General features: G+C 45.9%; 1 protein-coding gene and 1 pseudogene across 1 annotated transcript; one reads left to right on the forward strand and one right to left on the reverse strand.

The window, feature by feature from the left end:
• Nucleotides 1–1,714: 1,714 nt before the first annotated feature.
• Nucleotides 1,715–7,499, forward strand: LOC144069269 (epiplakin pseudogene; annotated as a pseudogene).
• Nucleotides 7,500–9,071: 1,572 nt separating this feature from the next.
• On the reverse strand, nucleotides 9,072–15,889 carry LOC144068868 (epiplakin-like). Its single transcript, XM_077593758.1, has 3 exons — nucleotides 15,752–15,889; nucleotides 14,462–14,549; nucleotides 9,072–14,102 (listed from the first exon to the last, which is right to left on the reverse strand). Exon 3 carries the CDS (start codon nucleotides 14,094–14,096, stop codon nucleotides 9,927–9,929), a length of 4,170 nt encoding a protein of 1,389 aa, XP_077449884.1. The 5' UTR covers nucleotides 14,097–14,102; nucleotides 14,462–14,549; nucleotides 15,752–15,889; the 3' UTR covers nucleotides 9,072–9,926.
• Between the last annotated feature and the right edge of the window lie 55 nt (nucleotides 15,890–15,944).

Below are 15,944 nucleotides of genomic sequence, written 5' to 3' on the forward strand. Positions count from 1 at the left end.
GGAAGTTGATTCGATTATCGCCATCTGCTGGAATCCAAGTCAAAGCAATTTAAGAGTCCTTCTTAGATCTTCATTTTTAACTCAGATCAACAGTCTCGGCCTGGAACATGGTGTCCTGTTCGGTCAATAGTCCTGAAAACAATTAAATGTCCTCAAAGCCAGCTGCCTCAAGCTTCGTAAGAATGATTTAATAATATGCACATATTCCATATGTGCCCCAATATGCACATATATAATAACATCCCAGAATAACCCCAACAGCTACAAGCTTACATATTTACATGCATATGTTCATTAATATGTATAATCTCCTTATAAAAAAAAATCTAACTCAAATAAATCCAACTCAAACTCAATATTTGAATTTGAACTTGTGTAAAGTTCGTGACGTTACACCGTCATGAATTTTATATCTGCTCCAGCAAAAAAAAAACTAGTTGACACAAAAACAAACCAATGAGTAGTGTTGTGATTGGGGTGGAGTGGAAAAAAAACAACAATGGAATTTGCAACTTGGGTATTTGTGTAAAGAATTTGGAACGTGATGTTTCCTCAGGGCACCCAAAGTTCACCCATTGTGCTGCCGTTGTGGGTTTACACAAAAACGTCTTTTACATTCAACTTTACTGCAAGGTCGCATTTGAGCCAGAGAAAAAAAGGCCTTAAGTACATTTTCCAGGACTTTTTGTCTTTTATCGCTGAACGTACATGACCCTATCACCCATGACCATATCATACATCATCGGCCTGCAAAACAACACTAAAACCAATTGAAACCATTTCTAAGAATGCTCTGAAAGTATTGGACAGAAAGCCAAAAACACACCACCAATGTCAGATATAAAACAAAACACAAACGCCTGAACTGGGACAAAACTGTTGAATATGCCTCAGATTCCACCTTAGTTTACAAAGTACACAAAGCTCCTTCTCCACTACAAGATTTTGTACCAAAAAATTATAGATATAGAAAAAAACACATAGTTACAAGTTATAAATATAGAAATAAATAAGCGTGTTGCTGAAATAATACCAATTAACATACATCAATTCCCGTTTGTGAACCTTTTGGCCAATCATCCTAAAGCCTGTCTGTTAGACGAACAAAATTGCAATCACAACACTAAAACTGTGCTACGTGTGTGTGTCATTGTCTATCTTTAACCTACACAAGGGACTAAAGATGGAAATTAGCCCTTGGCTACAATCTTACATATTTACATGTATATATCAGAAATATCTGAATCACAGATTGATGTTAATTATATTTTGTCCATGAATACGTACTTATGAAATAATTCCAAATTGTCTGTTAGCTTCCTTTCATTGCTTTTCCCCCTGGTTGCATTGCTTCCAGATGTGTGTTTTCATATTGAAGCATTTAACCAATCACATTTCAGCCATTATTTTTTGCCAAGGTCAGAAATCTGCCTCAAGCCCTTCATAATCAGTTCTGCAGGCTCTGCTTCATTAAACAAGCGTCGATAAGACTGTTGCTTTAACCAATCAGATTTCGAGTTGGCAACACCACAATGCCTTCTCGCAGACATAGGGATACGTCATCGCTTTCACCAACTATGATTGGCTAGTGATAGAGCGGACTAGCCAGAGCTACCAAACTGTATCTGGACCGAGCTGCACAAGCAAATATATTGTTGTGTTGATTTAAAGCCATTTTTAAGATGGACTTTTCAAGAAAAAAAAGGTGGACATCATGAAGGAAGGTTGGACAATTCCAAAGCAAGCAAGCCTGTCAAAACCGGGAATGAACATTTTCAGCACTAAATCGAATAAAAATGTATGCCAGAAATACGACAGGACAGGCTCGACTTTCAGCATTAGCTTCGATGGCAATAGAAAAGAAGGAAGAAAGAATGGAGGATGGATATTGTGTACAGTTAAAAAGGATTTTTGGTGAGTAAAATATGGCTATATTCCTAAATAATATTTCAAATGTATGAGGTTATTATTGATTATTTTTTTATGTGTCGCAGCTGTAGCTGTAGTAGAGGTTTTATAGCCATAAAATAGTTTTTGCTGAAGGCATCACTAGAAAATGCACGGACCGCCACTGATATATGTTCCTTAATATGTGCTGTCCCTTATTAAATAAAGCAAACTTAAAGTCAAACCCTGAAAGCCATCCAAAGCAGGGTTTTACATTGGCAGGTCTTATGTCAGAGGTTAGAGTGTCACCTGCTCGCTCTGTGTGCAAACCCTTGCTGTAGACTTAGGAGCTTATGTAATAACTCCCAAGAACACGGACGGCAGGAAGCCGTTTTGTTTACTGTAGAAGTTCACCGGGCGGACAGAAAACGGCCGCGTCAGGGTGACAAGCGAAAAAGCTAAGGGAGCAGCTGGTGACACAGTACAAGAGCGGCGCCCTGACCGTGCAAGAGATCACAGAAATACTCACGGTCCTCATCGCGGAGGCGTTGTCCAAAGAGAGAAAGTTCGAGGGACTGAGGAAGCAGGTCTTGGCGAGCCAGCTCTTTGAGTCCAAGATTATCTCCAAGGAGCTCTTCACGCAGATTATACAAGGCAAAGTGACGGTGGACAACGTCACCAAAATGGAATCCGTCCACAAGTACCTCGGGGCCACAAACTGCATTGCCGGGGTCCGGGTGGAGTCTACAAAGAAGATCATGAGCATCTACGAAGCCAAGTCCAGAGGCCTGCTGCCTCCCGGGACATCTCTCATACTCCTGGAGGCCCAAGCCGCTACCGGATTTGTCATCGACCCGGTCGGCAACAAGAAACTTTCAGTGCAAGAAGCTGTGGCTCAGAGAGTGGTCGGCAGCGAGTTGAAAGAGAAGCTGCTGTCGGCCGAACGAGCGGTCACCGGATACATGGACCCTTACACTGAGGAAATGATATCCCTGTTCCAGGCCCTGAACAAAGACCTGATCGTCAAGGATCACGGAATCCGTCTTCTGGAAGCTCAAATTGCCACGGGAGGCATCATTGACCCGGTCCAAAGCCACAGGGTTCCCGTGCAGGTGGCCTACCAACGAGGCTACTTTGACCAAGAAATGAACCGGATTCTTTCTGACCCAGATGATGACACCAAGGGATTTTTTGATCCCAACACTCAAGAGAACCTCACCTACCTGCAGCTCCTCGAGAGGTGCATCACAGATCCCACCACTGGTCTAAGTTTGTTAGTGATTGTGAGAAAAGGAGAGTTTTACTTCTTTGTTGACGAATCCACAAAGCTCGTCTTGAAATCAAAGACAACCACCGAAGCAGGTGGCAAGTATCAAGGGACCACGGTGTCCCTATGGGATCTGCTTTACTCTAGATACATCTCTGAAGAGAAGAGGCGAGAGCTGGTGCAGCAATACAAGTCTGGGACTCTAACAATTGAGCACTTTTTGGAGATCGTCCTGACTATCATTCATCAGCATTGTGGCACCGCAACTTCAACAACGGTCAATGCGCATCACACGCCAGAAACAAATGTTGACAGCACCACCACCACTACCCTCACTGAGACCGAAAGCTTTCACGGCATCAGGAAGGAAGTCAGTGCTACAGAATTACTCGAATCCAAAATCATCAATGAAGACCTCTACAAAGATCTCAACGCAGGTACAATCACTGTCAAGGAAGTGAGCCAAATGAATTCTGTCCTCAGATACCTGGAAGGGACAAACTGCATTGCGGGAGTGTATCTACAGTCAACCGAGGAGACCCTCGGCATCTACGAAGCCAAGTCTAGAGGCCTGCTGCCTCCCGGGACATCTCTCATACTCCTGGAGGCCCAAGCCGCTACCGGATTTGTCATCGACCCGGTCGGCAACAAGAAACTTTCAGTGCAAGAAGCTGTGGCTCAGAGAGTGGTCGGCAGCGAGTTGAAAGAGAAGCTGCTGTCGGCAGAACGAGCGGTCACCGGATACACGGACCCTTACACTGAGGAAACGATATCCCTGTTCCAGGCCCTGAACAAAGAACTGATCGTCAAGGATCACGGAATTCGTCTTCTGGAAGCTCAAATTGCCACGGGAGGCATCATTGACCCAGTCTACAGTCACAGAGTACCCGTGCAGGTGGCCTACCAACGAGGCTACTTTGACCAAGAAATGAATGAGATTCTGTCTGACCCGGGTGATGACACCAAGGGATTTTTTGATCCCAACACTCAAGAGAACCTCACCTACCTGCAGCTCCTCGAGAGGTGCATCACAGATCCTACCACTGGTCTAAGTTTGTTAGTGATTGTGAGAAAAGGAGAGTTTTACTTCTTTGTTGACGAATCCACAAAACTCGTCTTGAAATCAAAGACAACCACCGGAGCAGGTGGCAAGTATCAAGGGACCACGGTGTCCCTATGGGATCTGCTTTACTCTAGATACATCTCTGAAGAGAAGAGACGAGAGCTGGTGCAGCAATACAAGTCTGGGACTCTGACAATTGAATGCTTTTTGGAGATCGTCCTGACTATCATTCATCAGCATTGTGGCACCGCAACTTCAACAACGGCCATCGGGCATCGCACGTCAGAAACACAAGTTGACAGCAGCAGGAGCAACACCATCACTACCACAACCACCACCCTCACTGAGACCGAAAGCTTTCACGGCATCAGGAAGGAAGTCAGTGCTACAGAATTACTCGAATCCAAAATCATCAATGAAGACCTCTACAAAGATCTCAACGCAGGTACAATCACCGTCAAGGAAGTGAGCCAAATGAATTCTGTCCTCGGATACCTGGAGGGGAAAAACTGCATTGCGGGAGTGTATCTACAGTCAACCGAGGAGACCCTCGGCATCTACGAAGCCAAGTCCAGAGGCCTGCTGCCTCCCGGGACATCTCTAATACTCCTGGAGGCCCAAGCCGCCACCGGATTTGTCATCGACCCGGTCGCCAACGAGAAACTTTCAGTGCAAGAAGCTGTGGCTCAGAGAGTGGTCGGCAGCGAGTTGAAAGAGAAGCTGCTGTCGGCCGAACGAGCGGTCACCGGATACACGGACCCTTACACTGGGGAAACGATATCCCTGTTCCAGGCCCTGAACAAAGATCTGATCGTCAAGGATCACGGAATTCGCCTTCTGGAAGCTCAAATTGCCACGGGAGGCATCATTGACCCCGTCTACAGCCACAGGGTTCCCGTGGAGGTGGCCTACCAACGAGGCTACTTTGACCAAGAAATGAACCAGATTCTTTCCGACCCAGATGATGACACCAAGGGATTTTTTGATCCCAACACTCAAGAGAACCTCACCTATCTCCAGCTCCTGGAGAGGTGCATCACAGATCCCACCACTGGTCTAAGTTTGTTAGTGATTGTGAGAAAAGGAGAGTTTTACTTCTTTGTTGACGAATCCACAAAACTCATCCTGAAATCAAAGACAACCACCGGAGCAGGTGGCAAGTATCAAGGCACCACAGTGTCCCTGTGGGATCTGCTTTACTCTAGTTACATCTCTGAAGAGAAGAGGCGAGAGCTGGTGCAACAATTTAAGTCTGGGACTCTAACAATTGAGTACTTTTTGGAGATCGTCCTGACTATCATTCATCAGCATTGTGGCACCGCAACTTCAGCAACGGTCATTGCGCGTCACACGCCAGAAGCAAATGTTGACAGCACCACCACCACCCTCACTGAGACCGAAAGCTTTCACGGCATCAGGAAGGAAGTCAGTGCTACAGAATTACTCGAATCCGAAATCATCCATGAAGACCTCTACAAAGATCTCAATGCAGGTACAATCACTGTCAAGGAAGTGAGCCAAATGAATTCTGTCCTCATATACCTTGAGGGGACAAACTGCATTGCGGGTGTGTATCTGCAGTCAACCGAGGAGACCCTCGGCATCTATGAAGCCAAGTCCAGAGGCCTGCTGCCTCCCGGGACATCACTCATACTCCTGGAGGCCCAAGCCGCTACCGGATTTGTCATCGACCCGGTCAGCAACAAGAAACTTTCAGTGCAAGAAGCTGTTGCTCAGAGAGTGGTGGGCAGCGAGTTGAAAGAGAAGCTGCTGTCGGCCGAACGAGCGGTCACCGGATACACGGACCCTCACACTCAGGAAACGATATCCCTGTTCGAGGCCCTGAACAAAGAACTGATCGTCAAGGATCACGGAATTCGCCTTCTGGAAGCTCAAATTGCCACGGGAGGCATCATTGACCCCGTCTACAGCCACAGGGTTCCCGTGCAGGTGGCCTACCAACGAGGCTACTTTGACCAAGAAATGAACCGAATTCTTTCCGACCCAGATGATGACACCAAGGGATTTTTTGATCCCAACACTCAAGAGAACCTCACCTATCTCCAGCTCCTGGAGAGGTGCATCACAGATCCCACCACTGGTCTAAGTTTGTTAGTGATTGTGAGAAAAGGAGAGTTTTACTTCTTTGTTGATGAATCCACAAAACTCATCCTGAAATCAAAGACAACCACCGGAGCAGGTGGCAAGTATCAAGGCACCACGGTGTCCCTGTGGGATCTGCTTTACTCTAGATACATCTCTGAAGAGAAGAGGCGAGAGCTGGTGCAGCAATACAAGTCTGGGACTCTAACAATTGAGCGCTTTTTGGAGATCGTGCTGACTATCATTCATCAGCATTGTGGGACTGCAACTTCAACAACGGCCATCGGGCGTCGCACGTCAGAAACAAAAGTTGACAGCAGCATGAGCAACACCATCACTACCACCACCACCATCACCAAGACCAAAAGCTTCCACGGCATCAGGAATGACGTCAGTGCTATGGAATTACTCAAATCCAAAATCATCAATGAAGATCCAAGATGGCGCAGTTCACGCGGGAGCCAGTGGGAGTAGCTCTGTACACTTATGTTTTTCGTGTTTTACAGCCCTTCTATCTTTTTTTTAATTACATTTTAATATTTCTTAATACATCCCTTTTTACTTTACTTTGTACTTAGGGTTAGGGTTAGGGTTAGGGTCAGTGTTATTAAAATACTTTTTATTTTAATGTTTTTACAACTTTCCTTGTCTGTTAGCCTGGCTTCTTTCGGCTACTTCTTTTTTGGAACCATTCAGCCATGCCTATGCTCTCACACACATGGGACTAGCTGTTACAATACGCAGCAGAAGGAGCAACACCTCAGTGCCGCCAGAGTTTCGTAGCTGGACAAAAGTGCCGGGAGGAGAGGCAACGCTTCTGACCAACCATTCCATCGTGGGATAAGATGGAAGAGGTATTGGCGCTTACCAGCAACGGAGTCGAGGAGTTCTGCCCTGCTGCTGTTTTCTTCAGCTCCAGACTACTGAGGACTTGTGCGGATAAGCTTGGAAGAGTGACTCTGCATATTCTCTACCTCAGTCACAGTCTGCAGAAGTTCCCCATCTCGTGGAAGACTTCCTGTGTGTGGTTCCAGTTTTTGTCCAACTTTACGTCTTTTTGAGTCTATCCGTTTTTGCTACCGAAACTCGTAGCTCGTTTTGTGTTTTTGCTGCTTTACTGTCTTAATGATTTGGTGATTCTTAATGATCCCATTGACTTTGATTTGCTTTGTACTTTGTGCTTTTGCTTTGATGTTCAGCGGCCTTTGACTGTACTGTCTAACTTATAACTATGCCTTTTCTTGCTATGCAGAATGGCTCTTTTTTAATTTGAGGAAAGAAAAGCACAAGTTAAAGGCTCTCACTCCCCGATTGTGGCGGGTGTCGGATTGCGACCAATCGCTACCGGGCATGCACGAATCAATGTCATTTCCTCTGAGGGAATAAGAGCAAATAAACGGTAAGGCATTGAAAGTTCACTTTTATCCAAGCCGGGCATCCATTTCCCATTTTCCGTGGTCGCGCAGGGTGCAGGAGTCTATCCAAGTCAACGACGGGACAGCAGGTGGCGGGGACCCTAAATTAGTGGCCAGCCAATCGCAGTCCCAAAGAGAAGGACAACCATTCATATTACTATTGCCAGCAGACAAAATTACAAAACACTGGAGAGGCTCATTTTTTGAATAAAAATCTTTAAACAATTGCAATTCACAGCACTTTCAATTAGGTTTTGACATTATGACATCAACTGTCAACTGTATCTGAAATATCAAAGAGCATTTTAATTACAATGTGAATGCAATTAGGTAAATGATGGTATAGTATTGGATACAATAGGCCATCAAGTCAATGTCAGCTGAGTTAGTCAACTGTGTTGCCTGCAGGGATTTTGAAATCCACCAGGTGTCACTGTAACGAAGGGAGATGTAATGCCTCATTAACCCATCACCATCATAACCAATTTACTACGCTAAAATCAAGTTCCATTTGGAGGATAATTAATTAAAGGATTTTTGTTTCAGGTCACAAAATACTTTTTTCTTTTCAGATGGTCAGCTTGCTTAGGTACCAGACTCAAGTTTCAATACTTTCCACTATATTAGGGCTGGGTGTTCTGGTCTTGAAATGGAGGTGTGGGTTCAAATCCCACTCCTGACAAACAAGTGAAATAATGTTGCTGTTCGACACACAATGATCATTGACTAGCCATATCGAGGTTTGTGTCAGCATTGCACTGGTCTTAAAAATGTACATTTTTTTTGTTCAAAGAGCATTTGTCCAAATGATTTCACTGTTTCACATAAAACAGCTCTTGAGAATGCCAACTTATATCAGCCTTATAATAGACACAAAATGGCCCATAGGCTGACAAGACATTTCATCATGATTCTTATGACACAAAATGGATGCAAATTTAATTTTTTCACATAATAAATTAGGTAAAAATCTGAATTAGGGTGTGCATGTGATATTGATGGCTGCTATATGTTTTTAAGTCAGGATGGCCGATTGGTCTAAGCCTTAGACTCTAAGGCGCCAGACTCAAGGTTTGATCCCTTTCATCATACCTGAATGAGTATTCTGGTCTCCGAATGGAGGCGTGGGTTCAAATCCCACTCCTGACAGCATTTTTAAGAAATAATATCGCTCAATGACACAAAACGGCCGGTAGGCTGACAAGACACAGATGAAGCATGTATCTGCTTCCATGGTCCAACAGAGAGTTTTGGAAAGGTTTGGCATACCCTGAGTATTAACCATCTGTCGGAGTGGATGGGTGAGTTCAGCAAAATCAGGAACATGATGTCTGGAGTAGTTGCAAAGGCCAAGAAAAGCCAGCATGGATTTGACATTTGTTGGTTTAGGCTGATGGAGGATATCATCCTTGTGAGAGGGCGACATCCCAGTGCCATGGCAACAAATCAGGCAACCGAGAAGGAAAACTTGTGGTCGTGTGTTAGGTTTATCATTATTATAAATGTGTATCAATATTAATTATTATATATGTGCTTGCAACGAAGACATTAATACAAAAGGCATTTTAATACATCCCTTGCAAACGTAATGACTGTGGTCCGCATCAAGAGAACTGTGAATTGTTTTGGGCATCAAGATGGTTCACATCGAACGGTGGATTGTTTAGGGAAGCATCGGCTTCTCAGGATGGCTCAGAACAAGAACTGTGGATTATTTTGGAAAGCATCAGCTTCTCAGGATGGTTCACATCAAAACTCTCTTGTGAAGATTCAACAGACCTACAATTGTTTTGAGAACTGAGATAAATTGTTATGAGACTCTAAAAATGTTTAGACTTCTGTGGGGCATGGTGTTAAAATCTTATGAATAAGTTAGCGAGAGAGACATTGAGTTATTAGAATGATCTTGACCGGAGACGCGGGTGGATCTATTCTGTTCTTGCAAGACTTAAAAGGACTTGTTGTCATCGACCTCGTGCATAAAAACGGGTATAATTGTTGAGTCTTGACTATTACCTCCCTTTTTTAAATCATAGCACAAGAGTTATGTCAACTTGAGACTGAACTAAACATGATTCAAATGCATTTATGTAAGTAAGCCTCGCTCACAGCATTTGAAATATAAAAACAAATAGAAATCAACAACAAAAATGTGCTCAATTCCTTCAAACTAAGATAAGAAGACAAGTCTTCAGTATTTGCTTAAAGGTAGTAAACTTAGACCAGTGGTGGGATCTGTGATGCACCTCTCAAGGAGCTGCAGGTAGGTGAGGTTCTCTTGAGTGTTGGGATCAAAAAATCCCTTGGTGTCATCATCTGGGTCGGAAAGAATCCGGTTCATTTCTTGGTCAAAGTAGCCTCGTTGGTAGGCCACCTGCACGGGAACCCTGTGGCTGTAGACGGGGTCAATGATGCCTCCCGTGGCAATTTGAGCTTCCAGAAGGCGAATTCCGTGATCCTTGACGATCAGATCTTTGTTCAGGGCCTGGAACAGGGATATCGTTTCCTCAGTGTAAGGGTCCGTGTATCCGGTGACCGCTCGTTCTGCCGACAGCAGCTTCTCTTTCAACTCGCTGCCGACCACTCTCTGAGCCAGAGCTTCTTGCACTGAAAGTTTTTTGTTGCCGACCGGGTCGATGACAAATCCGGTGGCGGCTTGTGCCTCCAAGAGCACGAGAGATGTCCCGGGAGGCAGCAGGCCTCTGGACTTGGCTTCATAGATGCCGAGGGTCTCCTCGGTTGACTGCAGATACACTCCCGCAATGCAGTTTGTCCCCTCCAGGTATCTGCGGACAGAATTTATTTGGCTCACTTCCTTGACGGTGATTGTACCTGCGTTGAGATCTTTGTAGAGGTCTTCATTGATGATTTTGGATTCGAGTAATTCTGTAGCACTGACTTCCTTCCTGATGCCGTGAAAGCTTTCGGTCTCAGTGAGGGTGGTGGTGGTGGTGGTGCTGTCAACATTTGTTTCTGGCGTGTGACGCGCAAGGACCGTTGTTGAAGTTGCGGTGCCACAATGCTGATGAATGATAGTCAGGACGATCTCCAAAAAGTGCTCAATTGTTAGAGTCCCAGACTTGTATTGTTGCACCAGCTCTCGCCTCTTCTCTTCAGAGATGTATCTAGAGTAAAGCAGATCCCACAAGGACACCGTGGTGCCTTTATACTGGCCACCTGCTCCGGTGGTTGTCTTTGATTTCAAGATGAGTTTTGTGGATTCGTCAACAAAGAAGTAAAACTCTCCTTTTCTCACAATCACTAACAAACTTAGACCAGTGGTGGGATCTGTGATGCACCTCTCCAGGAGCTGGAGATAGGTGAGGTTCTCTTGAGTGTTGGGATCAAAAAATCCCTTGGTGTCATCATCTGGGTCGGAAAGAATCCGGTTCATTTCTTGGTCAAAGTAGCCTCGTTGGTAGGCCACCTGCACGGGAACCCTGTGGCTGTAGACGGGGTCAATGATGCCTCCCGTGGCAATTTGAGCTTCCAGAAGGCGAATTCCGTGATCCTTGACGATCAGATCTTTGTTCAGGGCCTGGAACAGGGATATCGTTTCCTCAGTGTAAGGGTCCGTGTATCCGGTGACCGCTCGTTCTGCCGACAGCAGCTTCTCTTTCAACTCGCTGCCGACCACTCTCTGAGCCACAGCTTCTTGCACTGAAAGTTTCTTGTTGCCGACCGGGTCGATGACAAATCCGGTGGCGGCTTGTGCCTCCAGGAGCACGAGAGATGTCCCGGGAGGAAGCAGGCCTCTGGACTTGGCTTCATAGATGCCGAGGGTCTCCTCGGTTGACTGCAGATACACTCCCGCAATGCAGTTTGTCCCCTCCAGGTATCTGCGGACAGAATTTATTTGGCTCACTTCCTGGACGGTGATTGTACCTGCGTTGAGATCTTTGTAGAGGTCTTCATTGATGATTTTGGATTCGAGTAATTCTGTAGCACTGACTTCCTTCCTGATGCCGTGAAAGCTTTCGGTCTCAGTGAGGGTGGTGGTGGTGGTGGTGCTGTCAACATTTGTTTCTGGCGTGTGACACGCAAGGACCGTTGTTGAAGTTGCGGTGCCACAATGCTGATGAATGATAGTCAGGACGATCTCCAAAAAGTGCTCAATTGTTAGAGTCCCAGACTTGTATTGTTGCACCAGCTCTCGCCTCTTCTCTTCAGAGATGTATCTAGAGTAAAGCAGATCCCACAGGGACACCGTGGTGCCTTTATACTTGCCACCTGCTCCGGTGGTTGTCTTTGATTTCAGGATGAGTTTTGTGGATTCGTCAACGAAGAAGTAAAACTCTCCTTTTCTCACAATCACTAACAAACTTAGACCAGTGGTGGGATCTGTGATGCACCTCTCCAGGAGCTGGAGATAGTTGAGGTTCTCTTGAGTGTTGGGATCAAAAAATCCCTTGGTGTCATCATCTGGGTCGGAAAGAATCCGGTTCATTTCTTGGTCAAAGTAGCCTCGTTGGTAGGCCACCTGCACGGGAACCCTGTGGCTGTAGACTGGGTCAATGATGCCTCCGGTGGCAATTTGAGCTTCCAGAAGACGAATTCCGTGATCCTTGACGATCAGTTCTTTGTTCAGGGCCTGGAACAGGGATATCGTTTCCCCAGTGTAAGGGTCCGTGTATCCGGTGACCGCTCGTTCTGCCGACAGCAGCTTCTCTTTCAACTCGCTGCCGACCACTCTCTGAGCCACAGCTTCTTGCACTGAAAGTTTTTTGTTGCCGACCGGGTCGATGACAAATCCGGTGGCGGCTTGTGCCTCCAGGAGCACGAGAGATGTCCCCGGAGGCAGCAGGCCTCTGGACTTGGCTTCATAGATGCCGAGGGTCTCCTCGGTTGACTGCAGATACACTCCCGCAATGCAGTTTGTCCCCTCCAGGTATTTGAGGACAGAATTCATTTGGCTCACTTCCTTGACAGTGATTGTACCTGCGTTGAGATCTTTGTAGAGGTCTTCATTGATAATTTTGGATTCGAGTAATTCTGTAGCACTGACTTCCTTCCTGATGCCGTGAAAGCTTTCGGTCTCAGTGAGGGTGGTGGTGGTGGTGCTGTCAACATTTGTTTCTGGCGTGTGACGCGCAATGACCGTTGTTGAAGTTGCGGTGCCACAATGCTGATGAATGATAGTCAGGACGATCTCCAAAAAGCGCTCAATTGTTAGAGTCCCAGACTTGTATTGTTGCACCAGCTCTCGCCTCTTCTCTTCAGAGATGTATGTAGAGTAAAGCAGATCCCACAGGGACACCGTGGTGCCTTGATACTTGCCACCTGCTCCGGTGGTTGTCTTTGATTTCAGGATGAGTTTTGTGGATTCGTCAACAAAGAAGTAAAGCTCTCCTTTTCTCACAATCACTAACAAACTTAGACCAGTGGTGGGATCTGTGATGCACCTCTCCAGGAGCTGGAGATAGGTGAGGTTCTCTTGAGTGTTGGGATCAAAAAATCCCTTGGTGTCATCATCTGGGTCGGAAAGAATCTGGTTCATTTCTTGGTCAAAGTAGCCTCGTTGGTAGGCCACCTGCACGGGAACCCTGTGGCTGTAGACGGGGTCAATGATGCCTCCCGTGGCAATTTGAGCTTCCAGAAGGCGAATTCCGTGATCCTTGACGATCAGTTCTTTGTTCAGGGCCTCGAACAGGGATATCGTTTCCCCAGTGTGAGGGTCCGTGTATCCGGTGACCGCTCGTTCGGCTGACAGCAGCTTCTCTTTCAACTCGCTGCCGACCACTCTCTGAGCCACAGCTTCTTGCACTGAAAGTTTCTTGTTGCCGACCGGGTCGATGACAAATCCAGTGGCGGCTTGGGCCTCCAGGAGTATTAGAGATGTCCCGGGAGGCAGCAGGCCTCTGGACTTGGCTTCATAGATGCTCATGACCTTCTTTGTAGACTCCACCCGGACGCCAGCAATGCAGTTTGTGGCCCCGAGGTACTTGTGGACGGATTCCATTTTGTTGACATTGTCCACCGTCACTTCGCCTTGTATAATCTGCGTGAAGAGCTCCTTGGAGATAATCTTGGACTCAAAGAGCTGGCTCGCTGAGACCTGCTTCCTCAGTCCCTTGAACTTTCTCTCTTTGGACGACGCCTCCGCGATGATGACCGTGAGTATTTCCGTGATCTCTTGCATGGTCAGGGCGCCGCTCTTGTACTGTTTCACCAGCTGCTCCCTTTTGGCCTGGGAAATGTATTCGGACAGCAACGCCTGCCACAAGCTAACCTCTTTGCCTTTGCTGTTTAAACTCCCCGCCTGCGCGAGAAAAGGTTGCTTTTCAAAGTCGAGGCGTACCGGCCCGGGGTCGGGGCCGCACTGGCCTTTCTTCTGCCCGTCTTGATCCGCCATCTTCGACATGAATACCTGCAGAAGTGAAAGCTTTGCGTCAAATAAAAGGCTCGCAATTGCCGGGCCGGGACTCGATAGCAGCTCACGGACGGAGTATCGACAGTAGGGAAGCACCAGCGCGACATCCCATTTCTCGGGAGAAGCCGGCCTCCTATGAAAACTGCACACTTGGGCTGAAAAGCTATCTTTTTTTGAATGATACTTTGTGATGTCTTAATCATTTTTGTATAGCTTAGCCAGATCCAATTGATGAAAAAATGCTAACAAAGCATCCGCCTGTTTTTCTACTGTACACCTTAATTGTAATTGATGTACGCCATCTAATTATCGATGACTATTACAGCAAAATGTTTTTCCAAATAAAAAAGACCTACCCAATGACAATGACAATGACTTGTGGTTTGGTTTGTTGGCAGCAGAATTCGAAAATTCCAAAGTGGTTTTCTGGCTCAAAGTCTGCCCCTGCAGGCAGAAAAGGTTCTTTTCATTCTTCAAACATGAATGACAGTTAACGTCTTTTGAATACGGAAGACACTGACGAGGCCAAGGTTTTTCCGCCCGTTGCATCAGAGCATATTTTGGCGTAAAACGCAGGCTTGATATTTGAAAGCTCATTTTCCATCTCCAAGCACTTTTTGCAGGCGCGAAAGCAGCCGGCCGGCAGGCGCGAGCGTGAGACACGGCGCCCCGCGTCTTGACGAGGCCAGGCAGGCAGCGTTTCTTTCCAAAGCCAATTAAACGCCAATTGAGATTTCACACCGCATATTGTCATCCATGGACGGTTGCGACACTATTATTTCTATTTTAGTCAGTTTTTTTAACATAGATTTTAAACGTAAAAAAGTCATCAAAAGACACTGCAAACTGGAAAATGTCATTAGTACGTCTCCAACATAACAGAGCAAACATTCAAGTTGACGTATGAATAATACAAGCAGTCAAAGCAATTACTAAGTTTGAGTTTTTAAGAGAGAGAGTTTTTTTTAACCAAAACAATAACGCCTACTTTTAGAGCTTCCACCTTGATTCCTCACGTTACGTTGAGAAAATATGCCATGAAATAAAGCGTTCAAATGCGTTACGACAAAAGGGATGCTTTTCAAGTTCCACTCGTCCAAAACAGGAAAGCTTTGGTAACAAAATAAGAATCCAATGACATTGAGTCGTCAAATCCTCTTGTTTTTTGTGCCCAAATAATATGGCGTGTCCAAATGGGGAACGCATCTTTTGACATTTCCAATTTTTGACATACGCATTAAGTTGGCGCTGCGCTCTTTTCCTTCCCGTCACGTCTGCGTCTCTCCAGCTAAGAATGACGATGTTTGTATTCACTAGAAGAGAAAGCTTGGCTTTGTCCTTTTCTCCTCAAAAAGGGTGCGGGCCACCAGAACCAGAGCCTGACCTTTAACCCCCTAAAACCAATAACAAAAACTCAAACGCGCTGTGTAAAAGCTGATATTCGTTATCGCTTTTGACTGGACATAAAAGATGATTGGCGAGGAGAAAAGAAAAGAAAAGAAGAGAAGAGAAAAGAAAAGAAAAGAAAAAAAAGAAAAGAAAAGAGACTGGACATAAAAGATCATTGTCGAGGAGAAAAGAAAAAAAAGGGAAAAAAAGAAGAGTTAAGAAAAGAAAAGAAGAGTTAAGAAAAGAAAAGGGCTTACGTGTCTCTCAGCAAAAAGCTCAAAGTGCAAAAGACTTCCTCGGAAGGCAATTTTATTCCACGGTGGAGACGTTCCTGAGGTGTGGAGAATTCCCCTGAATCACCGAGGAACGCCATGCCACGCCCGCCTTTCAGATAACGTCCTCCTCTCGGTGGAGGCAAGGAGGGAGAAAGGCCAGCGAGGCCAGAGAGAG

Source organism: Stigmatopora argus, chromosome 23 (assembly GCF_051989625.1).
Source record: "Stigmatopora argus isolate UIUO_Sarg chromosome 23, RoL_Sarg_1.0, whole genome shotgun sequence".
In the NCBI taxonomy this organism is placed as follows: domain Eukaryota; kingdom Metazoa; phylum Chordata; class Actinopteri; order Syngnathiformes; family Syngnathidae; genus Stigmatopora; species Stigmatopora argus.